The following is a 27503-nucleotide window of genomic DNA, read 5'->3' as shown; positions in this document are numbered from 1 at the left end:
GCACTTCAATTAAAATATAAGTCACAGGTGAGGTGGGGTCACACCTGCTGAAAACACATTATCTTTTCAAATGCCCCGGATGAATTTCTGGAGGAGGTAAAATTAACTGATGTTAGCTCTAGTTATTTATTGATTCGCAAACCACGTTACTGAAGTCCAAAAGTCAGCTAGCAAGTTACCACAACCATGCTAACTTCAGACTGTCACAATAGCTCTGCTCTAAGTCTGTCTTTATACCGTTTTTCCTCCAATTCTTTTCCTTCCCAGCAAACCAGAGAACTCCGTCAGTTTTAACAGTTTTTGAAGATAGGTCTTTTAAGGTCAGTGCGTGAGCTAACACGCCCATCCCCCCATATAGCCGGTAGAGTCTAATCATCTGACACCGGGGGGGCAGGAAGATAAAATAAAGGTCTCTCTATCATTGAAGAGGCTATACTATGAAATTATATTGTTCTAGGCTTAATAAGTATTTCTAAATAATAGTATTAAATAGTATACGTAAAAAAAGTGAACTGTAAATGGTGATTTTGTTTCTCTTCCCCTCCATTTGTGGCACCCCCTTTGGATGGACGGGACCCACTGGCCTCCCCTCGGTCAACATGGATCCACTGCACATTGAAAATGTCATTTGTTTTTGGGGTTTTTATGGTTTATTTGGTGTGTGTGTGAATATGTTTCAGACTATTTAAAATAACTGAAATTGAAGCAGATATTTATTTTACTGTGCAGTTGTTTATTTCTCTTCCAAACTACTTCTCTTAAGAATTTCCAAATCTGGGTCAATGTGATCCAGATATGACTTTTTAAACATCTTAATCCTATTTTTAGGTGAGGTGTGGTCAGAAATGGGCCCTGGCACCTGGAATGACCCCCACCAAGTGATGTCATAGGTTCTTGGGTACATCATACAATACAGCAGCAAGGTGAGGCACAAGAGGTCCGCATGGTTTTAATAATATGGAAGTATATAGCCAAGTAAATGATGGACATCTTTACCTTTAAAAAAAAAAAAAAAAGTGTTCACATCGAGGAATTCTGTCATTTTGCACACACAAACATCTTTTTCATGATAAAATTAAACTGAGATCCAATTCTGCTTGTAAGTATCATTTTTATTTACAGACATAAGTGGGAAACAATCTCCCTTGTGCATTTACATAAAGGATTTTTTTTTCAGTTGAACAGCCAGGATCTGTGAAATGTGACACAAAAATGCAAAATCAAAAATGGCCACTGCAATACTTTACTGTTATGTTGAAAGATATTGTAGTATCTATTGTGCAATATAAAAATGGGATTAACTCAAACGACAAGCTGAACTATATGAAAAAACTGAAGTTCAAATTTAAAAAAAAAAAAAAATCACTTCAGTTCAGCAGGAACACTCATCACTTAAACTTCTCTTTAAAAAATAGCTGAACTTAAATGGTACAAATGCCAAAAACAAACACACATCACTCTTAGGCACAATATCAGTCATACACATACGCTCTCTCTCTCTCTCTCTCTGTCACGCGCACACACACACACACACACACACTACTCTGCATGCTACCAGAGAAAAGCACTACAAATCTACCAATCTATGAGCTTATTTATAATAACATAAAAAATGAGGCAACTGAGTATTTTGGATTGAAATAGCTGGTCAGTGTTAGCATGAGGCAGTGCTACAGTGACAACTTGAATGTGATATTTCAAAAACTTCAATCTCATGTCACTACTGATGGAATCAAGATGAAATACTACTACTATGACGCAGTACCACCTTAAGGGATGAGTATTTATGGACAATACCGTTGGACCAGTGCTTTGGAAGAAGTGTCGTGGAGTACAAGATTGCAATCCACTGGTCCGCGTGTAAGAATAACAGTGTTGTCATGTATCTGAGATGGCGAGCTGATGGAGTCTCAGTGAAGTTGTAGAGAAGTGAAGGGGACAAAAGGAAGGCAGGAGAGCACATGAGTAGCGATGTTGAGGGGAAAACTGCTGAGAATGTGGGACAGGGATGAAACAGGCTTCAGAAGCCCGAAGGTGTTAAAACGTTCATGTCCCTAGGTTTGAGTTTGTGTGGCCGCGGGGGCGCTCGCTTGGCCTCAATGCCTGAGATTTCAATTTTAGGGGGCATGAAGTTGGCAGGGTCATCCACCTTGGGGTTGACTTGGGTGCCATCGATGGTGGAGGACTTCTGCATGCCAAAGTAGGATTGTAGGGAGAAACCTGCCGGAGGGAACAAAAACAAAGCTAATTTATATTCAGGCCTTAATGTCATGATGGGAGCTTTTCAAACAACTAAACCTGAAATATACCCACACATTTAATTGTAAAATTTGACTTTTGAGTATAAAATTCTATGTGTACTTTTCACAAACTCATCTTTGTGGTTGTGGGCCTGCACTCCCAAGTGATTTTTACTGGCTATTGTCTGTCTAAGGATGGTTACTGTATCAACTGCAAACTAGACTTGCACATGGAGAGCGCAGGCTAATGTTCTATTACATAAAAACCCACAGCTGAAGCAATCAGAAATATACCACTGTTTTTCCATCAAGGTTCATGTACTATTTCCTGAGGAATTAGTGAATATGTCAACAAATACTCCCTCTCACAATACTTGTAATAATAAAGCAGTGATAAAGTTTGATGCAAAGAAACCAAGTTGTTTTAGCATGATACCGCCATCACGGATGGACTGACGGATAGAAATCTCCCACCTGTGCTGGGTTCAGACCCTGGGTGAGTGGGGGACTTCTGTACCACAGAACGCGTTCCAAAAAAACTCCATCTCTCGCTTCCACCTCCTCCCTCGTTTCCTCCCATGTCAGTGGTGGGGTTGGGATAGCTGAGCTCTGGCGTTGCAAGAAGAGGTGTAGGACTCAATTGCAACCAGCTCCTGCATCCAAAAACAAACACAACATGAACATACAAGCAAAGCAAGGGCCAGGGGAGGCCATATGGCATTAAATATTGGCAGTGAAGAACGCCAGTTTCAGAAATGAGGCATGCTGGTTATCAACAGGACACATTCTGCCTACCTGCGAATAGCAGCTGGTGATGCGTGGGGACTGACGCAGGGAGTGACGGAGGGGGTGACGGAGGGGGTGACAGAGGGGGTGCCACTTGGGGTAGACTGTGCTGATGTTGTAAGTCTGTCTTCCTTGAAGTCCCCACTTGGCATCCTCAACTTCTGCACAAACAGAAGAAACAAGCAATGAAAGACTTCCTCCACCGATCCAGAACCATACGCCTGTTGGTGGGCTGCTTATTTGCGGTTTGTATGTCCTGTTAGAGCGGCTACACTGTGAGGCTATTTCTTCTCCATACCCATTAGACGGACTGTACCTGAATGATTTGTCAGAGACACTGTTGCTCTCAGTTAAAGAGCAAACACTTCATAAACACACCATAGGTCAGCAGTGTTTTCTTAAACCTGTGGATGAACAAATATTGATGCGTCATAGACCCCTTGAGCTTATCACCTGTCACCTCGTGTTGTGGATGGGAGAGAAAAACATTTCAGGATATATTCTGTGAATGGTGGGCCATATCACATCAAAGATAACGACAAAGCTGCAGCACTTGAAGAACAAAACTACAATGACCTTGAGTCATTCAAAAACCTGGCTGTAGATCAACATGCAAGTACAAATAACTCAACTACCTGAGGGACACTGATGAATCACGTTCCATACACAAATGCACAAAAGGCAGTTTCAGATCATAGCTACTGTAGTAAATGAATCTTCAAAACATAAATCCATGTTTGGATTTAGTGCTTTCTCTCTGTCACTGAATGTGGTATGATCAAACCAACCGAGTACAGGTCTGAATCTATAGTCACACTCTGAAACCTGTACTCCACTATTGATTATTTAAGTCTGCCTCAATGCCCCATTTCTGCTGACCCCCAGCCAGACCAAACAACATTCTAACAGTTCAACCTTTTGCTGGATGTATGACGCATTTGGGCAGCGTAAACAGACCAAAGTCAAATATCGACCTTGTCTGTTCAATGTGTACGTTATTCTAACAATATATTCATTGCCCCCAGTGTCTCTCTGGTATGACAGTAAAATGTGCAGAATCATATAATTATAATGGCGACGTTCTTACTTGAAGAGCAAATATTGCCTGATTAATATTATATCATCAAGGCACATGATGAGTGCAGACCAACTCCAGAGACAAGGGTGATTAAAGGACATCAGCTGATCATAGGGTTTCCTCTGTAATGTTGAAACTACAACATGGAAAGAGTTTGTGGCGTTTTCCATTCGTGCAAGCCAACATTAGCGTCGAAGCGGTCGCTGACGCTGGCTGTTGGTGCCAAACAGCTCGTTTCTGTGTAACCTGCAATTACATCAAACTAAGACTTTGTCGGTCTTTTTCCCATCAAGGTCGACAATAACGTACCAAATGTTGATTTAAATCTAATATATGACAGTAAAAACAAAGAAAATTGGGTATTTACTTTGTTTAGCTTCAAAGCCGAATCGACGAGCTAGTTAGCCACATACGTCTCTTTAGAGACGGCTTAGTTCGGTCTTCCAAAAACCTTCCAGACATACCTTTTTATGATACGATTTCTTTGACGTTCCACGCCGTTGTACTTTCTCATTTTGTCCATAACTGTTTGTCTGAACAAGCTACAGGCACTGTTAATTATCGAAAACAAGGTAGCTGTCCAAACACACCGCAGTGGGCCTTGTAAACCTCTCAACTTGTTAGACGCCCTGTGATTGGCTCATCTGACGGAATGAGGAGACTCGTTTCATTTAGGGGCGTTACCTAGCAACATCTGTGATACAAATCAGAACCTTGCGAACTGTCTTTGAGTCTTATGTAATTTGTTTACCAAGTTTCTTAGTCAGGCGTGTAGCCTCTAACGGGCTACAACAATAACTTGCTGAAATATGAACATTCAGACTCACTTATCGGGAGGAATATCAAAGACGCAATGTTTGTAGGCTAGTATGAACACAATCTTGTGCTTGGATGTTGCAGCCTGTGTATGCAGTGAATCAAGACTAAACTTTGAAAAGAAAACAACAACAACAAAACTTTCGAGTGTGAAGAAGAAATAAAAGAAGAGCGATCAACTTCTGGTCAACATACAAATTTAGAGTTTCTCTTCAACCACTGTATTTACCACCGCATTATGACCATAAAAAAACACATTTTAAAAGGATATGAGGTAATGTGGCATTACGACTGCACACCTATATTAAGAAGGCATACAGTCCCATTCATTTCTCTCCCTTGATGTCGATCCAACCACAACCTAGTCCACCTTGGGCCCCTCTATCAGAGGGGTGATAAATCCACAGGACGCTGAGGAATGAGACGACGGACTGGGATGAGTACAGTGTTAACAGACTTCACAAATGGGTAGTAAACTTCTGTTCAGACAATGTAGCAGCAATCGGGACAGTGCACTGTTTCCCAGTAACAAGCCTGGTATCACTAGAAACTTTACCATCTCTTCTGGATGCAAAAAAAGAGGATCGTTGGACAGGGAAATAAAGAGATGAGACTGGGGCAGAGGTGAGCGGAGTGATGGTAAGTAAAGGAGGAAGCCAGAAAACAAGCTGCAACAGAGCAAAGGAAGAGGTGTGGTCTGACATGAAACTCATCACTGCTATTGTGTGGCACTTGATGGAAACCAAGCCAGGCCAATGAGTTGAACTTGTTTGGGTTTTTTTGTTTGTTTTTTTCAAATAAATTGTTCCAGGTAACCAATTATCCCTCCTGTGTTCCTCCATCTAAAGGGTGTGACCCCCCCCCCCCCCACCCCTTCCAGATTACCACTTCCGACAAACCACACAAACATCTACTCTCATCAGATGTAGAGGCTCCAGGCAGGCAAGTCAGCATCAAACTAGGTGTCCTCTGGCCACGTGCAGCGGTCCCCTTCACCATGTGTCTCACTCGTGTCATTAGTTGTTCGCCCCAGACTCTTGCCCTAACCTCTGGGCATGATGTAACAGCACACGTCACGAAAGGAAAAGTGGGGACAGGCGGAACTCACTTGCCCTTGCAGACCATTGTCACACTGGATCTTTGGTCAGTTACCATGATTATCTGGTTATTAATATTTATTTACTTGTAGATTATTTACTTAAATACCATTTCTAATGTTCGGTCCATTCATAAATTCTTGCAATGCATTGTGGGTGACAAATGAGGTTGATACACTCCCAAGGGTTACCTAGGGTTGATCTTACAAAGTTTACTCCGGGTTCCAGAGAAACTAATCAACACTTTTCATGGTATCAGTAGTAATTTCACTTAAAACTTCCTGCCTTTTCACTGCACCTAAGAAAGGGCACCCCAGAGTTTTGAAAGACTAAAAACCTGGGTTGTCCCCACATCATGAAGACTTCAGAAAAGCTTGTGCAGGCTCACCTCAGACCCCATTTGCATTTCACCTACCGGGCCAACACTGGAGCAGGCAATGCTACATGGACACTGAGGATCTTTGATCTTACCAGTGCCTCTAACATCATCTGGCCCTAGTTCCTGAGGGTTAAGCTTCAGACAATACAGTTGGTTGCGCCCTGGGGGACTTGACTGTCAGACCACAACACGTAAAACTGCAGGGCTGTACTCAGCAATACAGGGGGCCTCAGGAGCTGTCCTTGCTCCCTTCCTGTTCTCTCTCTCTCTAAAGAGGAAATGAAACATTGTGCTCTTATTGACGACAGTTAAAAATAAAAAGGTTTGGGTATGAAACAAATTTCTGGTTACTTCAAAGCTTGTACCTGATACTTGCTCATACTCACTGGCACAGTGCCGTCACCCAGCCGTCGATGGAAGCGGGTCTCCTCAGAAGAGAGACCCTTGTGGGGAGAATAGACCGTATCAGTCAGACCAGCCTGGTGCTCAAACCTCTGGAGGTTCTCATGGGTGTGCTCTGTGTGAACATGGAGAGATATTAAATTACCAAATCATCAATTGCTAATTAACACTCCGCAAATTATTCATCCACAGTTACAGGTGAACCATAATTCAGTAACGTAGTTGGTCCGTGTCTCAAATGTCCTCTGGAACTCAAGGATGAACCGTAAAGACTTTGGTGAACAAAGTTAATCTCTGGACTGCCTCGATGGACTTGAATTACAAATGGTGGAGGATTACAATGATGCTTTTTGATTCTAGTTCAAAATGAAATAAAATGTTGCACAGCAAATGGTTGTGCTGACTTACTGATCATAAGTGTGCTCATTAAAGTGGTTGCTTTGGTTTTCACCACGGGCACCGAAGGCTTAGCTAGGCCTGTTGCCTCAAACGTCATCAATGTCCCACCACTGTCACTTTCCTAGTTAGAGAGATTGACACAGTTAGGATTATTTTACAATAGAAAACAATACAGATCAGCAATCAAATGTGCACAAGCAAAGACAAGAAAGACAAACAACATCTATTCGTCTCAGGCTAAATGAAAGCACCTCTGCGATGTTCCTAAACCTGTGCTGCGGGATGACGGGGTCCTTCCATAGGATGTTAACACTCAGGTCTGGAGGTGGCGAGTGCATGGGGACTTCCAGGTGCTCATCGTAGCTGAAATTGTGCCGAGTGATTCCAATGGGAGACGACAGGGCCCCGAAGAATCCAGACGAAGTGCCAGATTCCAGGGCTGAGGCGTGGAAATGGCGTAGAAATGTAAGACACCTACTTCCATGTATGGGAATGTTCATTCATTGGACTCTGAAAACTACCGGTGCACGTCACAAGGTCTAAGACCAGACTGATAGCTGATAAATATAGTTAAGCTAACAACGGCACCATTTGCAGCTCAGCCATCTGCTACCAGCCATGCTTTAAACAAATATTGCAACTTCAAACTCCTCTTCTCCCTCTGCTTCATCTCAATCTCCTACTGTATCAGTAAAACATTTCCTTTCCTTCTTATGACCGCTATCATCAACTTTAAGTCAAGTCAAGTCAAGTCAGTTTTATTTGTATAGTGCCAAATCAAAATCACAACAAAAGTTATCTCATGACACTTTACAAGTAAAGTTTAAGTCTTTACTGAACCTTCTAACTTCAGGAACTGTCCTGTTACCTGGAGTATCGTCCGGTGTTGAGGCCATTTTGACAGCAGCTCAGGGGGGCCGACTCTGGACGGTCCACTAAGCTCAGCCTTTAACTGCAAACCTGAACCCTACAGGCTGACAGGGAGACTTCATTGTGACGTCAGTCCTGCCACCTCCGTTATGCAGAAGATGTGAGGTTAATAAATAAATGCATCATGCTTTCCTGGGCTTAATGGGTCAGAGAATCAACCCACCAGACACGTTGGACTTGTACTTACTGGACACAGTGCGTGGTGTCCTATTTCTGACCTGCCTCAAATATAGACCCTAAGTGTCAGGTTACCAGCAGTGTCATTAATATCAATTTATTTGAGTGTCACGCTAACATACCATTCTTTCTATGTGGAACGGCCAGGCGCTCAGTCCAATGTCAGTCTCACAAGGAAAGTTTGCTGTTACTTCACTTAACAGAACAGTGCTTTTGTGTAATGCCGAACCTGTTATCAGCCTGAGCTCATACTCAGATCAGAATCTAACTCTTCTTCATACTGCGATAAAAAGTCAACATGAATATCAATCTTTTTTTTAAAAAATAAAAAAAATAAATCCCGCGGAAATCATGCAGATATTTGTAGTCGAGTCTGCTTTCCAGACAGCTGACGTCACCGAATTGTTGTCGTTCACGTCAGCAGCACGGAGGGAAGCCAGATATGATGACTTGCAAAAAAAAAAAAAAAAGAAGTCACACCATACACCCTGCAGATGCTGTAGAATGTATGAATCATTATTATAATACTAATCAGTTAATCACATTTTACAAAAAAATTGTTATCTACTTCATAATCTCTGCATATATCAAATATCGTCATGTTATTTTTAAGTCAATATGATTTCCAGTCATTTATTTGCAGCATTTACACAAAGGACAACGACGAGAGGAATATATTTAATATTCGACACTTACCGCAGCTGTCAACACTCCCACTCCTGGCGAAGTTACAAGCGCACAGCTGCGATGTTTTCTGCCTCACAGCTGCGCTGTTTCGACACACTGACAGAACGAACGCAACCGTGTGTTTGTTCTCCGCTCTCTTCATCCATAATGACTTTTGAACATTCACAGAGTAAACACAACTGAGACGGACATCAGCGCCAGTGAACGCACCTCTGTGTCTGTCAGTCAGACCAACCAGCGGAAGTGAAAGCAGGATCAGCAGCTTCTTTCTTATTTATATTATTTAGGGGAACAGAATGGCCGACGAACTACTAATGAAAGCTCTCACTATGGGATCAAAGACGATGGTTGTTCTTGCTTTAGCAGTGAAAGGAGAAAAGAAAAATTGATTGTACGAGCCCCAGCAGCTATGAAAGCATATACTTTAAAATGCACGTTCTTATTGATCATCTAACAGGAAGCTGACCTTGCAGCGTGAGGTTAGGAAACTAAGAAATCTGCAAACTGATGTACGTAGAGCAGCAGTCAATTATAACACCTCAAGTATTTCATTGCCTCAGACAACTTATTAGAACCCATTAAAACAACCTTATTAAAAAAAAAAAAGAACAATCGTGGAAAAATAACAGTGACCTCAAATGACTGAAGAAATGGGATTTTGGCCCAACTATGGAGGATTTTTGACCCCTGCTGCATTTAGCCACTAGGGGGCAGCCTCAATCTTTGGTCCTCACTTCTGTTCAACACTCGGAAGTGTCTGTTCGTTACGTGTAACACACAAATACATGTTTGAACTCTCCAATGAACCACACAATGCTCACAGAGGAGCAGGGTTACGTTTAGTCTAACACACTAACTTAGCCAGACCTCCATGTTCTGATGGATTCTGAATCATATTAACCTGAAATGAACACGGAGGGAAATGTGCATGTGAAGTTGTGAAGTAGGAAATAAATGTAATAAACATGCTTGTAGCCAAATTCAATAATAAAATGTGTAGAGATGCACTATTTTTTGGATTCAGATTTCCATTCATCAGAACCTGATACACATCTGTTGATGCTGGTTCTGATACCAGAGCCCAAAATTCTGTTTATTGCATGGCTTTATTCAAATGGGTATGCTTTCTATGCTTTCTTGGCACATGGTGTAACTCTGTGTGTGTGTGTGTGTGTGTGTGTGTGTGTGTGTGTGTGTGTGTGAGAGAGAGAGAGAGAGAGAGAGAGAGAGAGAGAGAGAAAGAGATGGGCGTACAGGACTATAGCCTATTAGACTTGGCTTAGATGAGCCTCCCTTGTGAGCTGAATGAGAACTCAGGTCCCCTTCGGGTTATTGACCCCGTCTCGTGACTCCTCCCCCTTCATCAGCAGACTGCCAACAGCTTTGGTGTCCTCTGGTTTTTCCAACACAGGTAACTTGAGAAGTATTTGACTCATGTCTAGCAAACACATTAGACTGACAGATATATAATTCTTGCAACCACACAGCGGCACCGCTGATGTACCATGGAGAAAGACACAATTACAAAAAGCATCTTTGATTTTTCTTTTTTATTATGAAAATGAAAGTAGAAAAATGCAAAACTTACAACACATCAATCTAATAAGATAATGAAGACAAACAACTGAGCAAAGGTTGCACTCAACCATAAATGGAAGATAAATAAATAACACGTGATCAATTTCCCATCTGCATTCATTTAAGGTGCTTTTGTTGAGGCTTAGAGGTCATCTGAGTGTCACTAGGTTGGCGTGAGGCATCTTGATGTCCCTCTAAGAAGAAGCGGTGCGAGAAGTGTTCCTCCTGATGTCACATTATAGCACAAGAAGGACACAAATTAGACTGGTCACAATGATGTAATGAGACATATCCTCAAAGAGGGCATCTCACTGATAGACTGCTTATCGTGAGGATGTTTGGATTCAGGCTGATACTCACAGGATGATAGGCATGACTTTTTCCAGTTTGTTGGGGTTCAAGCAGTATCGAGAGCCGTCCCTCCCGGTGACACTGTTGAAACAGACAGAAGAGGTGAGATCAGGTGATAGACAGAAGCAAGATGTACAAATGATGGTTTCCTCTCCTTTGTCTGTCATACATTTTAAGATAACAACAACAAAGTCTTTGAATGTCAGAGTGATAGCAAGCTAAGAGTTGACAGGTTTGTTTCCTGTCTGTAAGACTAAATTCAGTGCCAAAGAGGTGCCTGTTTACAGACTTGTACATGTAGGGCTTTTTTTCAACATTTTTTTTCTTCTATTTTCTGTTTTATTATTCTAAAACTATTGCATAAACAAATTCACACACTTGTGATGAAAGACTTTAGCCTGACTTACACAATCTCCACTCTGTTACAAAAGATGGTTGCCGGGTAGATCTGCATGTCCTTGACTCCAGCCTTTGAGCTAAAATAATTCCTGACATTCCCACACAGACAATGCTCTCCCGACTCATTAGCTAGAGAAGGAAACAAGGGAAAAAATAGTTTTTTCAGTTTTGTTCATTGTTGTTGTTAAATAATCCGAAATAATAAAAGACAAACGGTTCAAAACTTACTTTGAGCGTGAGCTGCAAAAGCCACGGCAGCCAGGAGGAGGATGACTTTGATGACACTGGACATTGTTCCGTCAAGATGATGAGCAGAAGCTGAAAGATGCTGCGATGATGTTGGGCTCAGGAGAGAAGGCAAGCGGTTGGGTGAGAGAGGCGATGTGAGGGCTTGAGGATGAGGGTCCTCTCTTTATTGTGGCTCACCGAGCTGAACATCATCCTCCCCCTGATGAGTGGAATTTGTTTGTCTGATGAGTGGAAAGTGAAACTACAAGAAAAAAGTCACTCAGCCCACACGACTTCCCCTCTAATAAACTTGTAATAAATTTCCCAGATTTTCAAAGATAAAAGTAGGGATTCCATGGTCCTGTTGATTTTAAATAATGTATTTGATCAAATTTATTCAATACATAACTGCATTTTTAAAAACATTTTTGGCAGTTATTTAATTGATGTTAACTGAAAGTGTTTGGAATAAAGTCTACATTATCATTTTTTTTCTTGATCTATTTCTAAATTAAGAAATTATTGAGTAAATCCACTTCTACTGCAACTGATTGTTTTGGATTGAAAGGCATTTCCTGTTTATTAAAACAAAATTTCCTTTGACGAATGCGTCAGTGTTAATTTTAACGTATTCAATACCATTCAACACACATTATTGCTTGTGATGTGTTGCAGTAATTCAATAAAACGAGACAAGACTGAATGGGCAGTTGAGATTCGCCATAATCTGTTTGTGTAGATGAGAGATTTATTGTGCTCTTAATGTGGAAGTGATGTGAAGTTATATACCGCCATGGGTCAGCTTTTAACCACGATAAACAGGATATGCTGTATGATCAAATTCAGTTTTCAATTAAGCCAAATTTAACTGATTGAAGCACATTAAAAAGTTATAATTTGTTCAGGTTAACAGTATGAATGATGAATGTAAGTGAGGGTGCTTGGTTTGTAATATAAAACCAGTTTCACACCATTTCATGCCCTCTGCCCCTCTGTTCTTCTCATATCTCTGTGTCGCCTACTGCTAATAATCATATACAAACTCCTAAACACACCCAAATTATGACTACATACAGTATGTCGTATAAATACCACATCCAAAACATTTAATCAAACATAAATGAAGTACGTATGTGTTTAAATGACAATGACATACCAAAGATTAAGCAAAAAAAAAAAAAAAAAAAAAAAGATGGACTGGAAAGACCTTCAAATATGTTTTTAGTGTATATATTCTCTATACACAACCAAGTGTTGCTTCTTGACCCTCTGAGGTCACAAGCCTGAGATGAAACGCCTGGTTTCATGTGAAAAAGCTCTGAAATGTTACTTTCATTAACCCATTTTCCTACTTGGGAAAATACCATACAGTTCCTGTTTTAGTCTTTCTCCTCAATAGCCTTCTCCTTTCTCTGAGCTGAGAGGAGGCAGTGGAAATGTCTGTCCTTTTACGTGAGAGTTAAATCTAGGATGATCATGGACACCGAAGGAAGGAGGTCATTAATGAATCAGAGGACTATTATTTACCTTAAGGGTTGGTTCACCATAACTAAACAGAGCATAAACTGGTATTTTCCTTGCTTACCTTTGCAGCAATAAACTGTAGACATGCATACATGGTTAGTTTAGTTTAACGGTGTGTTTCAAACCAGGGCAAGTACAATCAAAATGCTACAGCCATCCACCACCAGAGATGGATTTTTATTTTACATTTTTTTACATTGTTTTATTCAACAAGAAACCTTTGGCACTTTTACAGCCCTAGACCTCATATTTATTTTAAAGAAATAACCCTTAATAGCATTTTTTTTATTATTATTCTGAATGCACCATGCTTGCTTGACATTTCATCAAACTGTTTTTTTTGTCTGTTTTTTCACAAATGTTGAAATGTGACAGATAATCTGAAGCGAATCTTAAACCTGGTTGGATTTCCTTTACAACGGTGGTACCCAAAAGGGACTTTCATATTTCCCCTCTCTGGTTTCTATCCACTCTACATCATCTCTTTCAGATCAAACGTGGGTGGTCAGGGGCAGCAGGGGACAGCACTTCAAATGTCACAGGAGGAAATGTGTGATTATCAAGATCCGTCCAAAGTTACTGTGGCATTTATGGATCAGCAGTGTGTTTAATGATTGATAAGGAGTTTCCTCTGGTGTCCTCTGTTTTAACTTTCTTAGGCCTCATCCCTGCACTTCGTCTGTAAGGTCAAGAGCTGATCCCACCCCCGGGTCCCGACTGTTTACGGGGGGTGAAACTCATGTTCTGGGGAAACTGACCTCATCTCACAGCGAACCTTCTACATCTGTATTGGATATCCAGCAAGGGTCCAGTGTAAGCCATCGCTGAGTCCCCAGCCTGTTTCTTGTGTGCGACGAATTCTTTCATCACATTAAATTCCTCTACAATGATGTCCGGTTTCATTCTGACAGAGTCTTTACTTTAGTCTGCAGGTTCCATATTTACATCCTGTTCATGAGTTTTCAGTCACTTTAAAATGCTACAAGTCACATCACACATTCAGAGAAAAAAAGAAATAGCCCTCTGAGACTCGAAGGCCACCATTGGCGAAGGAAAGTTTATTTTTTTCTGACACCTCTCTTACTTGGTGTAGGGGTAAAGTGGGTTTTATGTGTAAAGGCAAAGCCTGTAACCACAATCAATAAATCATCTTTCCAGGGTATCTTTTCACTGTCAGCCAAAACCTCAACATGAGACAGCGTGTAGGAATGAACCCACAGGAACTGTAACGTCAGCAGTCTCTTCCTCTGCAGACTGAAGCTATGGCCCAGCGTGGTTGCACTTCCTATTTCATTTAAAAGCAATCCCCTATTAATAGAGACACTTCAGTGGAATACAAAATGATAATACAAAAAAGAGCTTACTCGACGATAACATCAATTAATATAGTCGTACAAATCACCTGCCTATTGGGTATATGGGTAAATCTCTTGGTTTTTTTAAAAATCAAAATGGAATCGTAAAATCTTAAAATAGAATAAAAAATCTGTAAAACCCAATGTCTGTCAAACTACAAAAAGGTGGCTAAGAAGCCCCCTTACCCTCCTCCTGGTGGCACATACGGTTCTGAGCAGTATAAAGTTTGGATCATCCAATAATGTGCACATTTTCACAACTTGTAATATTTCATTTCATTTCATGTGACCAAGTGAATCAAAGTCAATCCCACATATTGTTACTCGACTGAAATATTACACTCAACTCATTTTAGTAGTGAACTGCCTCTTCTGCTTTGAGTTAGAAGTGTATTTTAGCATATTTGTTCCATCTACTAATAATGTGGTATGATCTGGCATCATGTGTCACATGACCTAAACCTTATGGGGAAAAAAAAAAAGATTAATTCAATTTAGATATTCCTAAGGGAAGAAATGCTTTTCCTATGTATAAAAGTTGTCGTTAATGATTTGCCCAGCCTATGATAACATACTATTTTTACACCAGACCCTGTCAAAATGGAAGAGACATACTTCCTCATACTTTCATAATGTAGGCCTTTAATGAAAATGTAGTTTTCGGAGTAGTGGTTTGATTGCCCTTGTACCAGTACCAGTACCAGTTGTAGATATTTCAAGATTAAGGAGAGGACACCCAGGACTAGAGACATCATCAGGGAAGCATCTGGACTTAATATGTCTCACAAGGTCTCTGCCAGATGTACATAACTCATACAGCAAAGAAAAACTGAAGTACTAAACTAAAGAAATTAGCTAGGTGGGGTTACTTTGTCTTAAGGGTTTTATTCAATAATGATAGGGGAAATATAAATCCTTGTTTATGTTCTTAAAAAATTATGATATTCATGAGGATCTAGTGGTATTTGTATTTTAAACAGTTAAGGGACTCTAGTCCACACATTCTATTCTCGGTAAAGAGAGGGGCTTTCCGGATAAAATGTGTGAACAGAAGAAAGGAAGTAAAGAAAACACAAAATAAATAATGCTAAAGAAAATACAAATATATATGCTAACTGAATGTAATAAATAAATAATGATGATAAATAAACAACATATACTTTTCTGCATGAGGTCAATTTTCTCCATATGCATGCATCATAGTACAGAGTTTTTAGATTGCAGTTTCTTTAAAGCATGGCTTGGAGGTAGCATGACTCTCCAGCAACCAAAGGGTCGCCGGTTCAATCCTCACTCCCCCCCGTGACCATGTCAAAGTGTCCTTGAGCAAGGTACTGAGCCTCTAATTGCTCCTGATGGCTGTGAAACGTACTGGCGACCTGTGATGGGCTTACCCTGCCGTGACCCTTAACGGATAAGCAGTATAGAAATTGGATGGATGGACAGTTTCTCTGAGGATTTTTAAACTAATATAATCTCATTTTTAAAAACTATAACTTTTTTAAACAACGTTCTGGCATAGTGAGTATGGAAGATATATTTATATTATTTAAATTTTATCTTTACAAATTAAACATTCATTTGGGCATTTACGCATTTCCGTTACCATTTTTTCAAAAATATGGACTTTAATTGTAGCCTTATTATTCTAAATAGTGTCGCAAAATAACATTTTTTTTCTATATGACCTCCTTTCTCTGAACTAATTTGAATTATGACCAATAATATCCTCCATCACTAGATGGCAGTCACCTTCAACGCTTGTTACCACCCACCGCCGTTCAGGTAAGAAAAGAAGAAACTGATGACGTCACAATCATACCGCGCATTCCCCCGTTTGGTTCTCTGCTGGAGCTGTGAAGTCGCCCGTGCAGCCTCTGCTCCCACCCTCAACAGCAGCAGAGGGCGGAACAGAAAGCGATAAACACTACTCGAGGATCAAGCAGCCTCCAAAAGCAGGAAATTAGCGTAGGACCCAATCGGAAAAAGGCAAGATATTTCTGTTCCTTATGTGCTTTTTCCCCCTCTTCTTATATTTTCATTTATCGAGGGCAGAGGCGAAGCTAACATTACCACTAGCTGTGAATATTAGCCAACGTTAGCTCGAGCAGTCTTGTTTGTTTCTGGTTTGCAGTCACGCACCATGGTGTGTTTACAGCTCGTCAATCAGGAGTAAAGCAGCTGGATATGGTGATTCACCAGTTAAAAATGTCCGGCTATAATTGTTGCGTGGACAGCATACTGGAGCGCTGTGGCCAGAAAGGCAGGCGTCCAGTCATATTGATACCAGACTGTCTACATGATTGTGCCTCAGAAAACTCAATAGTTGTGAAAACTATTCTGGCTGTCGCTGTCATTGTAATAACCCCCAGTTAAGACAATTCTTAGTATTTATTCAAAGTGATTATGGCTGCCGTGCATTATCATCTAAATAGCTCGACCATATGTGGCTAAAAAAAATTCCCTTACTGTGACAGGGATAAACGACTGATTGGGTATTGGATAGGAATGATACTGGTGTGTTTTTGCTGATATTTTCATGAAATTTATAGCTTAAATGATGCATCAGTGAATAATGAAATAATTTACAGTTCAATCCATGCTGAGCATGTTTGTTGCAGTTCTCATAGGAATTTTAGAAATATTATCAATGTACTTCCAGTACATGTTAATGTAAAATTCTGTAAATCCAGTAGAGCAGCAATGGGATAGAAAAAAAACATAAACAATGCTTGGTGTTTATCATCAGACTTGACAGTGGAATCAGCGAGAGCACCCTCATCCAGAATCCGATCATCCTCAGACTTCTTGATTTAAGTAGTGTTTATTGAATGTAATCCAACCAGCCAGACTGAGAATATTGTCTATTAACATGTGCCATTTCAGAAAAAAATCCTCGTATCTGAGCCGCCCACAGCAGGCGTTTGGCTGAGGAACCAGCCGGGCCTGTCTGAGCCTGCCTGCAGCAGCAGCAGCACACAAACACACAGACACACCTGTGGTGAGAAATGGCTCTGTTGACCCTGCACCGGCTCCCTTCCATCTCCTCAGCTCCAGTGAGTTCACCTGCACAAACACACCATGACTCATACCGTCAGATATTTATTCCACAGATGAGAGTTTGGGGATCTCCACGCCGTGTGAGGGTGTCGTCGTCCTTCCTTTTATAGCACTGATTTTGGTTCTACAGGGGTTCAGCTGCCCAGCACATTCAAGAGAGTGACTGGATCACGTCCTGTCTGTAAAAGCTTGCTGTGTCAGCTTTCCTATTGTCACTCTTTTCTTCAACAAAGCTATTTTAACCTTCCACCCCAAGCTTTTCTTCTGATGTGCATCATCATCAAGTAAACCATGAATGACCTGATTCATTTCTGCATATATTTTGTCACATGATCGAATCACTCTACTGTCTTAACTTGTGTTCTTTTTTTCTTCATCGTTCCCCTCTTAGCTCCTGCCTACTTCTCCTCTCTAATTTCTTTTTTTTTTCTCCTTGACTCTGTCTGGACTTGTCAGTTGCGTAACAGGTAATGTTACTGTCTCAAGTTTCTTTCTCCCTAAACCTTTGTAAATGTAGCTATTTCTCTCTTTCTCTCTCTCTATCCTTCTTCCGTTCTCCCTTCCACTCTATCATTCTTTCACTCATTCCACTGCCAGTCTTTTTTATCCATGCTGCCTTCCCCTCCTGCTCACATATCACGATTTCTGTCTGTCTCCTCATGTCACTGCACCTTATCAGTGTTGCGCCACATTGCACGCAAGGAATGACAAAAAAACCAACAACCTTCTAGCGTTTTGTTTACAAAATCTTTGAACAGGAACATCACCAGCACTCTTAAAGAGCTTGTTTCAACAATTTTTGTGCGTAACAAATGTCTTTAAATATGATTTGTTGGCACGTTGGAGTCAGTATTCCCATTCTAATCTATCAATGCACAACTTAGGTACGCACATGGGTTGGGTATTCAACTTTGATACTGATGCAGCACTGACTAAATTTCTTCAGCACTATTAAGTATGCATAGACATCATCTCAGTAAAGACCCAATTTCAGTTCCTGAGGACCTGATCTTTTTCTCAACAGAACTGTCAGATCATGAGAATGAATGGGAAATCTAACACAATGTTTACAGTAAAGTTGAGAGAATCCTGTAAGCCTGTGACAGTGCTGTCAGAATCACAATGGTTTTCACTCTGCAGTTGTCCTGATCATGTGATCTCTTGCTTCTGAAGGATGAAAGCATCGAAAGAAGAGGGAGACTTCAGAAAAGGTACAAGTGTTTCTTTTTAAACAAACTCAGTAGGATGACAACGCATTGCAGTGAACTAACTCACGTCTGCCCTTAGGGAGAGCTTCGCCCTCGTAAAGGGGGCGGTCGTTCTGCTGGAAGAGGGAGAGGGGCTTCACCAGGAGACTTCTCCACTGAGACAGGGAGTCGGAGCTTCAGCCACACGACACCGACACCTTCACGCCATGGTGGAACAGCTCCGACCAGAAGACACTGTCAAGCTGGTGAGGGCTCGTTGTATTTCACATCCAGCTGAGGCAGCGTTTGAGATCGTCACATATGTCAGAGCAAAACAGGATCGAAAGAAAGGAAATGACCCCAGATGCTAAAATGTGGGCATATTTTCAACAGGCCATAACAACATTAGATGAGGCCCTGCAGGGATAGCAGTATCCATTAGAGACAGAGAGACGAAGCCTCTTTTGTGCTCCATGTTGCTGAAGCAGTCGCCTGTAAAATGCCTCTCTCCTAATCTGGAGCTGTCACACGTCCCACTCTCCTCTACATGAATACATTTCAGCCATCAGGCTCATAGCCACAGTATTTTGGGAGAGAAAACAGGGTTTGAGGTGGCAAGCAGCCAAAAACACACCAATGTACCATTTGTGCTACCGAGCTAATTAGTATATCTTGTGGCAAATATTATAATATGTAAAATATTATATAATATATCATAGAAATATGCAGGAGCCTATCCCAGCTGACATTGGGCAAGGGGCAGGGTTCACTCTGGACAGGTCGCCAGTTCATTACAGGACCATCAGGAGCAATTAGGGGTTCAGTGTCTTGCTCAAGGATACTTGGACATGGTCACCAGGGGAACTGAGGCTCGAACCAGCAAACCATCTCTTGCTAGACAGCCACTCCACCTCTTAACCATGCCTTGCCTTGACTTTGATATGTTTGTTTGTTTGTTTGTTTGTTTTTTACATACACACTTGCATGTGACTTTCAAACATGCGACTTGAGCAGTATTTGCCGTAGTAGATGATCACACGCACTAGCAGCTGCTACACAACACATGATCATCAGACACTGAACAACAACCCACATTCATGTTCCTGATCAACTCTCCTTCTCTTGTCCTGTTGCTGAAGGAGCCATTAATCAGACATTCAGTAGCGAGACTTAGCCGAAGAGCTGCAGCACATTTACCTGCATATGAATGAATCTGCGTCTGTCACTTTGGCCCTGTTACCTGCTGGTGGGATCATTGATCTCTGGAGAGCTTGTGGGGACACAGTGTGACTGGCCATGCCTTGTATTGTTTGTTAGCATTTTCTCCTTGCTGTTGGCACAGGCTCTGCGTTTTCAAGATTTAGGTGCAGTCATTACACAGTCACCCACCCCAAATTGTTTTCATAGTATTTAGTTTTTCAACTCTTATTAGTTATCAAATCTTGTCTACAGTTGAAGGAATTTAGGAACTACAGGCTTCTGGGGCAAGGATCCAATGCTAAACACATTTGCTTTTTGAACATGGTGAACAACAATGTGAAAAAGACAGAATTACAACAGTGCTTGCTGTAATGGCAGGACGAGAAAAAAAAGGTAACTAGGAGCACACCAACTTTTTTGGAAATTTGCTCATTGTCCATCCTCCCCAGAGCCAGACAGGATGTACACCCTTCTCTCCTCTGTGTTGCATAAGGGAGCTGAGGCCCTTATAGACCAGCTTACTGCTCGTTAGCTTAGCATAATGAATGGTGATAGTGGGAAGTTGTAGCATAGCTTCAGCTGGTCATCAAACACACTTTCCTCCTCAACAGTCTTTGCCTGTATTAATATAACTAGTGTTGTGCATGACATTTATTACGAAATACAATACATAAACTACAATTTAACATTGCAAGGTATTGTCAGGCCTATAACTGCAGCTACTTTTCTCAAAATAACTAAAAATGTGGTCTCGATGATTTCATGAGGACTCCTTGAAGAGCAACTGCTGCTACCAATCATGGCCAACTTCGTGAGGGAGGATTACTTCTGAGATGAGATGAGATTAAGAACCTGCACCTTTTCCATATGATGACTTTTGACACAAGTATGCCACAGCTTCACATCTGCTACAATTAATTATGCGAAGCTAACTCGCGGTCAGCAGGTCTCTGTGGGTCCCAGCGCTGTGATGCTCAATCAGAAAGGAGAGAAGGATATCTGTCTTCTTATCTGGTTCTGGGGAGGAGAGCAGAAAAGCACATTTCCCTACAGGTGCTCATGTTCCTTTAAGAGGACTACAGCCAGTAGTTAAGTTACTATGTCAACATAACACTGACTTCCTTGACTGTATTTTCCCAGGAAAGCCTGACTGGACAGGATGTTTTGTCATTAACTTTAGTGAGCTGCAGGCCTGTTGGTCTCCTGTCTGTCTCACACATCCGTACTTGATGCAGGCAGTGCAGTTGGAGTCGGTCAGCACGGTTCGAGTCCGCTACCTGATTGTTGTCGCCACCCTCAGCAACAAAGAGGAAAGCATCCTGCTTGGCATGGATTTTCCAAGCTCGGACAGGTGTGTGTAACCTAGCTGGAGGTGCACAGTTTCACAAAGAGCACTAGATAAGATTCCCATTTCCAGTAACTTTTAGTTCAGCTTAAACAAGCACACATTTGTCCAATACCCTGTCTTGTTTTCTCCTTCTCCTCAGTGATCAGTGCACCATTGGTCTGGTTCTGCCCATCTGGAGCGACACTCAGGTGTATCTGGATGGAGACGGGTAAGAAACACTGATACAAAGGACGAATGATGAATTAAAACAAGTTTGTGAAGGAAAAGCACAGACGGTGCAGCCTGATGTTTGGAGTTCTGGCCTGAGATCATGTGAATGAGTAACATTTCTATTTGTGGAGTCGAATCATTCTTCATGAATTACAACTGCTCCTATCACTCACTTAGCTCTTACATAAGTATTAGTCACGTAGTAGAATTGAACTTGGCCTCTTTCTGTCTCCATACAGAAAGATTAGAGCGTTCAAGATGTTTGCCCTTCCTCTGAATGTACTCGACGGTTTGAATGTCTCTCATTTCTCCTCCAGCTTAACTTAATTCACATCTGATTCTTCTCCATTTGTCCTCTTGCAACGAGGAAGCAGTGATGTCAGTCACCAGGTTCAGAGCTGAGAAATTATAACGGCCAGGGTCCCATGCTGCGCCTCTGCGTTTTCATCTGCTGACACATGTCCGGCATCACACTCTACGCTTTGATCGTTTGCTGTGTCACACCAGCTTGTTCACTCTAACGAGCCTGGATCGCACCTCCAACTGTGTTAACATGATTTTATCCTCCTCCTCTCTGTCTGTCCTCTTATCTCTGTCCTCTCGCTTCACACCAACCAGGACTAATTTGCGCTGAATAATTTCCGTCTTGTGGGTCACAGACCAACGTTATCACTTCCTTTTTCTCTTGTTTTGTATCAGAATGTCTTAACTTGATTATTACAGTTCATGTTTCTGTGTTTTGCTTTCCTCAGAGGTTTCAGTGTGACGTCAGCAGAAGAGACTAGAATTTTCAAGCCCGTTTCAATGCAAACTATGTGGTGAGTATAATCGTTAAAATCATCCTGAGATTTTTTTTTTTTTTTTTTTACACGCCTCCACCGTACGCGGCAACCTCCTCTCCCCCTCTCTGTTCATTCTACCACAAGGTCGGTGCTACAGGTGCTGCACGGCTGCTGTGAACGGGCGGTCAAGGCAGCAGTGATCCCAGGAGGTGGTCTGGAGTGGGCCCAGCACTACCACCAGCACGTTGAATCTGACCGCCTCTGCCTCAATGAATGGGAGACCATGAATGACCTGGAGTCTGTCAGGAAGGACAGTGACGGACAGAGGTAAAGTCGTCTGTGGTGGCGGAGTGAGCTGCAACGCCGTCTTTCGCTGCTGTTAATAAAGTTTCTGTTCTGATGGGCAGTTCAGCAGACCGGACCTCCAAAGAGCGGCTAATCAAGGAACACCTGAGAGACATCCTGAGAACTGAAAACCTGGACAACCTCACCTCCAAGATGGTGAGAGGAGGTTGAGGTTAGAAAGTAAAGCTGTGGTAGACTTGGGAATGCTGATTTTTCTTTGCTGTTGTAGGTGCACTTGGCCCTGGAGAGCAGAATCGGCTTCGACATGAGGCCTTTCAAGGAGTACATAGACAACGAGATCCTGGTCACCATGGCTCAGATGGACAAACCCTCTAAAATCTTCGACTACCTCTATTTGGTGAGTTTGTCATTAGTCCGCAAACTACAGCCAGCTTACTTTTCATCAGGATGTTGTCATGTGACTGTAACTTCCTCTTTTGTAGAAGATGTGTGTTTAGAGCGATATGAACAAAGCGGGTGGCTCCTTTCCTTTTCTGCTGCTCTGCCTTTGACTTAGCCTCTTTCTTTGTGTGTGCTTTCAGGGCTCTGAGTGGAATGCAGCCAATTTTGAGGAGCTGCAGAAAAACAAGTTAGTGTCTTAACCTGCAATATCCTCTAGAAATCTTGAGATTTCTGACTACAAAGAGTCAGTCTCTCTTTACCAGTGTGTTGTGTTCGGCTGAGTGCCTCCTCTGTCTGCTTTTCAGCGTGGGCTACATTCTGAACGTGACAAGGGAGATCGACAACTTTTTCCCAGAGACCTTCACTTACATGAACATCAGAGTGTATGATGTGGAAGCCACTGACCTGCTGCCCCACTGGACAGACACGTACAACTTTATCAACACTGCAAGGTAGTCAGAGAGACCGCCTTGTCAGCTGGCGGAGACACTGCTGGTTTTGCATCAGAAGTGCTTTGATCGAACCGATTTGGCTGCGAGAGAGCGGCCTGGAAACTTTGACGCTTCAGCGAGATAAAAAGCTGACGCTGAATAACATGCATGATTAGTTTCTTTGAATTTTTTGGGTAGAGTTTGAGCATCTGATAATCATAACAGACAAATATATGACAGATAGTCATAGCTGCAGAAAACCTGCCAAGCTCAAATAAGATTTGTTTTCCAGAAAAGCACAAGGATAATAAAGGTGATGTCATTCTTTCATCATGCTAAGCTAACGGGGTTTCTGTGGGCCTCGGCTCCCTAACAAAGCACATAGGAGGGAGGTTTGTCTCTGTATCTTGACACGGGGAGGATGGCGTGTTCCTCTTAGTTCGTACCGTGTCATGCTGCCATGTTAACCTGATGTTGACTGCACTTTTTCATTCTTCCTGGGTATGTCGTCTCTGTTCCCTTCTCTGCTGCAGGGAGAGCGGGCAGGCGGTGTTGGTGCACTGTAAGATGGGGGTGTCTCGCTCTTCATCCACAGTCATCGCCTACATCATGAAGCAGCAGCACTGGCCGCTGGATGTTGCTTTAGCTTACGTCAGAGATCGCCGGTCCATCGTCAAGCCCAACGAAGGTTTCATGAAGCAGCTGCACACCTACAACGGGATCCTCAACGCCAGGTCAGGCCTCTCCCCCAGATGAAGTTATTAATTATAAATTCTCTCATAAGATATTAGAGAAAAATCAACAATTGCAGATTTGTTTCTCCGCGTCTAAGAGCTTGAATCAGGACTGTGGCTTCTCTTGTTCATCACTCAAGCCAGCAGCGTCACAGCACCCTCTGGAGGCGAAAGTCAAGGGACCAAAGGCAAAAGTCGATGCGCAGAGAGGAGGGGGAGATGGAAGGAAAACCAGATGAAGAAGAGGGGGAGGAGGAAGAGGAGGAGGAGGAGGATGATGAGGAGGAGGAGGAAGAGGACGATAGTGAGAATCCAGATGAGAAAGAGGCTTCAGAGGGAGAAACAGAGGTAGAAAGAAAATAAATCGGTATTTATTGTAAATTTATTCTATTGAATATGACGCTCTCCAGCCTGTGTATCTCTGTCCTCCCAAACACGTGCAGGTGTTTGAACAGCCGAATGCTTCGCAGGAAGCTGGACCAGCAGCTGTGAACCCCGTCATCACCATCAACGAACCAGAGAAGGTGCAGTCTGTCTCTCACACACACACACACACACACACACACTAGCTGCCTCTGAATGCTCGTCACAACCACTTAAATATCTTGATCTGTCTCCCATGTCAAGGCTGTTCCGAGTGTGAATCGCAGCGGCAGGATGAACCTCTTCTCCCTCATGCAGTCCATCAGTGAGCTCGACGACGAGGAGAAAGGGCGTGAGCAGGTAGCTGTGACCTCAGTAGAAAGGCCGCCTCACATTTATGTCCACTGTGATATCATCCTAAATTTCCTCTTTTCACAGCTGCCAGGGAGTCCAAGGCGTTCGCCCGGGCAGCGCCGGCGCAGCTACGGCCGACGAGGTCTCATTCACCAGCCGGCGTGTGTGGATGTCTCACCTGAACCACGACGCCTGCCGGACGCTGGACAAAGCAAACCCTGATGTGATCAAAGAGCTGGACGAGGAGTTTTTAAAGAAGCATCGGAAGGAAACGAACTTGTGTCACGCCAAGTTTTTTTCTACAAAGATACATTCAGCTTTATATTGTAAATGATTCACAGACATCCTGTATTGCACATCATGATCACGAATTGTCGATTTTTTTTTTTAGATTTTTTTTTTTAACTGATGCAGTATTGTGATTTCATTGAACACCACATTCGATGGCTGAAGTCGTGGTCACTGAGTCCAGTGTTTTTAGAACATCTCCCTCTTCAGCTCGCACGTCAACACTCCACAAATGAAATCTATGCAATAACCGTTCTCTGCCATTTCCCTCGATATGAAGCTGAATGCTGCCGATGGAAGGCAGACGGAAGTTTTCTCGCCTAAATCCCATCTGTGAGCGACATATTGAAGCTGTGCTTTATGGACAGGGCCAGTTTTATGGCACATACCTTTTTGCCAAACAATGTATTCTGATGTTCCCACTAATATATTGAAGATCGTTATCACATTTGATTTTGTTCATTCCATTTTAAAACCAGTTCTGTTTGAGTGCCTTTTCACTTGAGAATGAAATACTATTGCTGGTGTTTTTAAAGTTTTAATTATGTATCTCGTACTGTTTCTCACTTGGGTCGATTGCAAGTATAAATGAGACTTCCCAAGTTTTTGCATGGTTGCATTTGAGTATATATATATAGATATATATATATATCTATATATATAGTCTAAATGTATTGACACACAATTGCTGATGGACTCAGTGCATGTTTGACCTGAAAGAGCAAGTTGTTCAGGTTTGTCTTTAATTTATAGATATTTTAGATCTATGAATGCTTTATTCAATGTCCTGCTTTCAGAATTCTGGTCTATATTGATGCTGATGTGGAATATTGTACGCTGGTGTTACTCTGAAACCAGTTGTTTCAAGTTTAAGCTAATTTCTACATGCCCATAAGAAAACATGCACTTTATTATCCCATACACACGGTTACCACTGCCTGAGCCGCTGTGACTGTTTTGATCAAATTTTTTAACAGTGTCGTCTCACATCCGTAGGCCTCGATGTGTCAAAATCCGCTGTCACCTCACAGCTGTTTACAACAAGCACTATGAAAAATAAATGATATTCAGACCAGCTGTTCCTTCTTCCATTCATTACAAACTAGAAAGCACTCGCAAACGACAAACTCTTCACCTGCTACTTCTGTTATTGGAGCTGCAATGAAAAGGCTGTTGCAGTGTGTGGCTGCAGAATGGTGCAAGAGTGGATTTTGCATGAAGGAGCACACAAATGTTTCGTGGTGCACTTTTCACTTAGCACATCCACTAGGTGGTACTGGAGAACATGAAGACCGTAATCTTGATAGCAACCCCTAAGTGGCACGACGATAAATTCAGCTTGTAGAGATCTTCAGGCCAGGAAGTTTGGAAAAGATCAAAGTACGCAGAGTAAAAACAATTTCATATCTTATGGTGAAATATCGAAATGTTCTGCCAATCATGCTTCAGGTTCTCAGGGGACAAAAAAAAGGGGGGGGGTCACTTCCTGTTGCCACCAGGTGGCCCAATGACAAATCTTCGTCTTCGTCTTCGTCGTCCTCCGCTTCATCCGGTGGGTCCGGGTCGCGGGGGCAGCAGTCTCAGCAAGGAAGCCCAGACTGCCCTCTCCCCAGCCACTTCAACCAGCTCTTCTGGGAGGATCCCGAGGCATTCCCAGGCCAGCCGAGAGATATAATCCCTCCACCGTGTCCTGGGTCGGCCTCGAGGCCTCCTCCCAGTTGGACATGCCTGGAAAACCTCCAGAGGGAGGCGTCCAGGAGGCGTCCTCACCAGATGCCCGAACCACCTCAACTGGCTCCTCTCGACATGGAGGAGCAGCGGTTCTACTCTGAGTCCCTCCCGAATGACTGAGCTTCTCACCCTATCTCTAAGGGAGAGCCCAGCCACCCTGCGGAGGAAACTCATTTCGGCCGCTTGTATTCCCACTGTCCCCCACTACCCCCGTGATGTGATCAAAGCTCTGCCAGAGGTGGGAGTTAAAGATCGTTCTGACTGGTTCTTCTGCCAGGCGTTCCCAACAAACCCTCACTGCTCGTTTGGGCCTCCCAGGTCTGCGCGGCATCTTCCCCTGCCATCTGATCCAACTCACCACCAGGTGGTGATCAGTTGAGAGCTCAGCTCCTCTCTTCACCCGAGTGTCCAGAACATGCGGTCGCAGGTCAAGTGATACGACTATAAAATCGATCATAGACCTGCGACCTAGGGTGTCCTGGTGCCACGTGCACCGGTGGGCATCCTTATGCTCGAACATGGTGTTCGTTATGGCCAAACTGCGACTTGCACACAAGTCCAATAACTGAACACCACTCGGGTTCAGGTCGGGCCTGCCGTTCCTCCCAATCACACCTCTCCAGGTCATGCTGTCGTTGCCCA

The 27503-nt window shown here is 42.6% G+C and overlaps 3 protein-coding genes across 5 annotated transcripts; 1 reads left to right on the top strand and 2 right to left on the bottom strand.

Moving 5' to 3' along the window:
- Positions 1-1091: 1091 nt before the first annotated feature.
- Positions 1092-9175, bottom strand: LOC147250988 (putative monooxygenase p33MONOX). Its single transcript, XM_086221471.1, has 8 exons — positions 9001-9175; positions 8066-8171; positions 7449-7636; positions 7207-7318; positions 6783-6913; positions 3036-3187; positions 2715-2893; positions 1092-2220 (listed from the first exon to the last, which is right to left on the bottom strand). Exons 2-8 carry the CDS (start codon positions 8091-8093, stop codon positions 2021-2023), a joined length of 990 nt encoding a protein of 329 aa, XP_086077597.1. The 5' UTR covers positions 8094-8171; positions 9001-9175; the 3' UTR covers positions 1092-2020.
- A 1392-nt stretch (positions 9176-10567) lies between these two features.
- LOC147250987 (C-X-C motif chemokine 10-like) lies at positions 10568-11754 on the bottom strand. The gene is made up of 4 exons (XM_086222607.1): positions 11548-11754; positions 11328-11448; positions 10930-11001; positions 10568-10794 (listed from the first exon to the last, which is right to left on the bottom strand). Exons 1-4 carry the CDS (start codon positions 11609-11611, stop codon positions 10764-10766), a joined length of 288 nt encoding a protein of 95 aa, XP_086078733.1. The 5' UTR covers positions 11612-11754; the 3' UTR covers positions 10568-10763.
- A 4506-nt stretch (positions 11755-16260) lies between these two features.
- On the top strand, positions 16261-26198 carry LOC147250986 (protein phosphatase Slingshot homolog 3). Of its 3 annotated transcripts, none has more exons than XR_015118882.1 (17): positions 16261-16415; positions 17313-17482; positions 18660-18697; positions 18774-18939; positions 21109-21224; positions 21361-21429; positions 22184-22249; positions 22358-22540; positions 22621-22714; positions 22788-22916; positions 23101-23147; positions 23266-23412; positions 23925-24125; positions 24270-24473; positions 24569-24649; positions 24753-24848; positions 24927-24972. XR_015118882.1 is itself a non-coding variant. In XM_086221469.1 (17 exons), the coding sequence occupies exons 2-17, from the start codon at positions 17435-17437 to the stop codon at positions 25062-25064; spliced, it is 1827 nt and encodes a 608-aa protein (XP_086077595.1). In that variant the 5' UTR covers positions 16261-16415; positions 17313-17434; the 3' UTR covers positions 25065-26198. The 3 variants fall into 3 exon arrangements, 2 of the variants coding, with proteins under 2 accessions (XP_086077595.1, XP_086077596.1); XM_086221469.1 differs by having other exon boundaries at positions 24266-24473; positions 24927-26198; XM_086221470.1 differs by lacking the exon at positions 16261-16415 and having other exon boundaries at positions 17317-17482; positions 18627-18697; positions 24266-24473; positions 24927-26198.
- Positions 26199-27503: the final 1305 nt, after the last annotated feature.

The sequence above is a fragment of the Aulostomus chinensis genome, chromosome 13, assembly GCF_037954235.1.
Source record: "Aulostomus chinensis isolate RoL2024-O1b breed Wild chromosome 13, RoL_Achi_v1.0, whole genome shotgun sequence".
Taxonomy (NCBI): Eukaryota; Metazoa; Chordata; class Actinopteri; order Syngnathiformes; family Aulostomidae; genus Aulostomus; species Aulostomus chinensis.
This window is presented reverse-complemented; position numbering and strand designations above follow the sequence as displayed.

Coding starts and splice junctions, on each gene's coding strand:
- LOC147250988 (XM_086221471.1), bottom strand. CDS start 8,093: ATGGCCTCAACACCGGACGATACTCCAG. Junction 7,637..8,065: donor AACACCGGACGATACTCCAG/GTAACAGGACAG, acceptor TCCACGCCTCAG/CCCTGGAATCTGGCACTTCG. Junction 3,188..6,782: donor TGGGTGACGGCACTGTGCCA/GTGAGTATGAGC, acceptor CTGTTTGTGCAG/AAGTTGAGGATGCCAAGTGG.
- LOC147250987 (XM_086222607.1), bottom strand. CDS start 11,611: ATGTCCAGTGTCATCAAAGTCATCCTCCTCCTGGCTGCCGTGGCTTTT. Junction 11,002..11,327: donor TGTAACAGAGTGGAGATTGT/GTAAGTCAGGCT, acceptor CTGTTTCAACAG/TGTCACCGGGAGGGACGGCT. Junction 10,795..10,929: donor AAAGTCATGCCTATCATCCT/GTGAGTATCAGC, acceptor ATGTGACATCAG/GAGGAACACTTCTCGCACCG.
- LOC147250986 (XM_086221469.1), top strand. CDS start 17,435: ATGGCTCTGTTGACCCTGCACCGGCTCCCTTCCATCTCCTCAGCTCCA. Junction 18,698..18,773: donor AGAGGGAGACTTCAGAAAAG/GTACAAGTGTTT, acceptor GTCTGCCCTTAG/GGAGAGCTTCGCCCTCGTAA. Junction 22,715..22,787: donor ACAACCTCACCTCCAAGATG/GTGAGAGGAGGT, acceptor TTGCTGTTGTAG/GTGCACTTGGCCCTGGAGAG.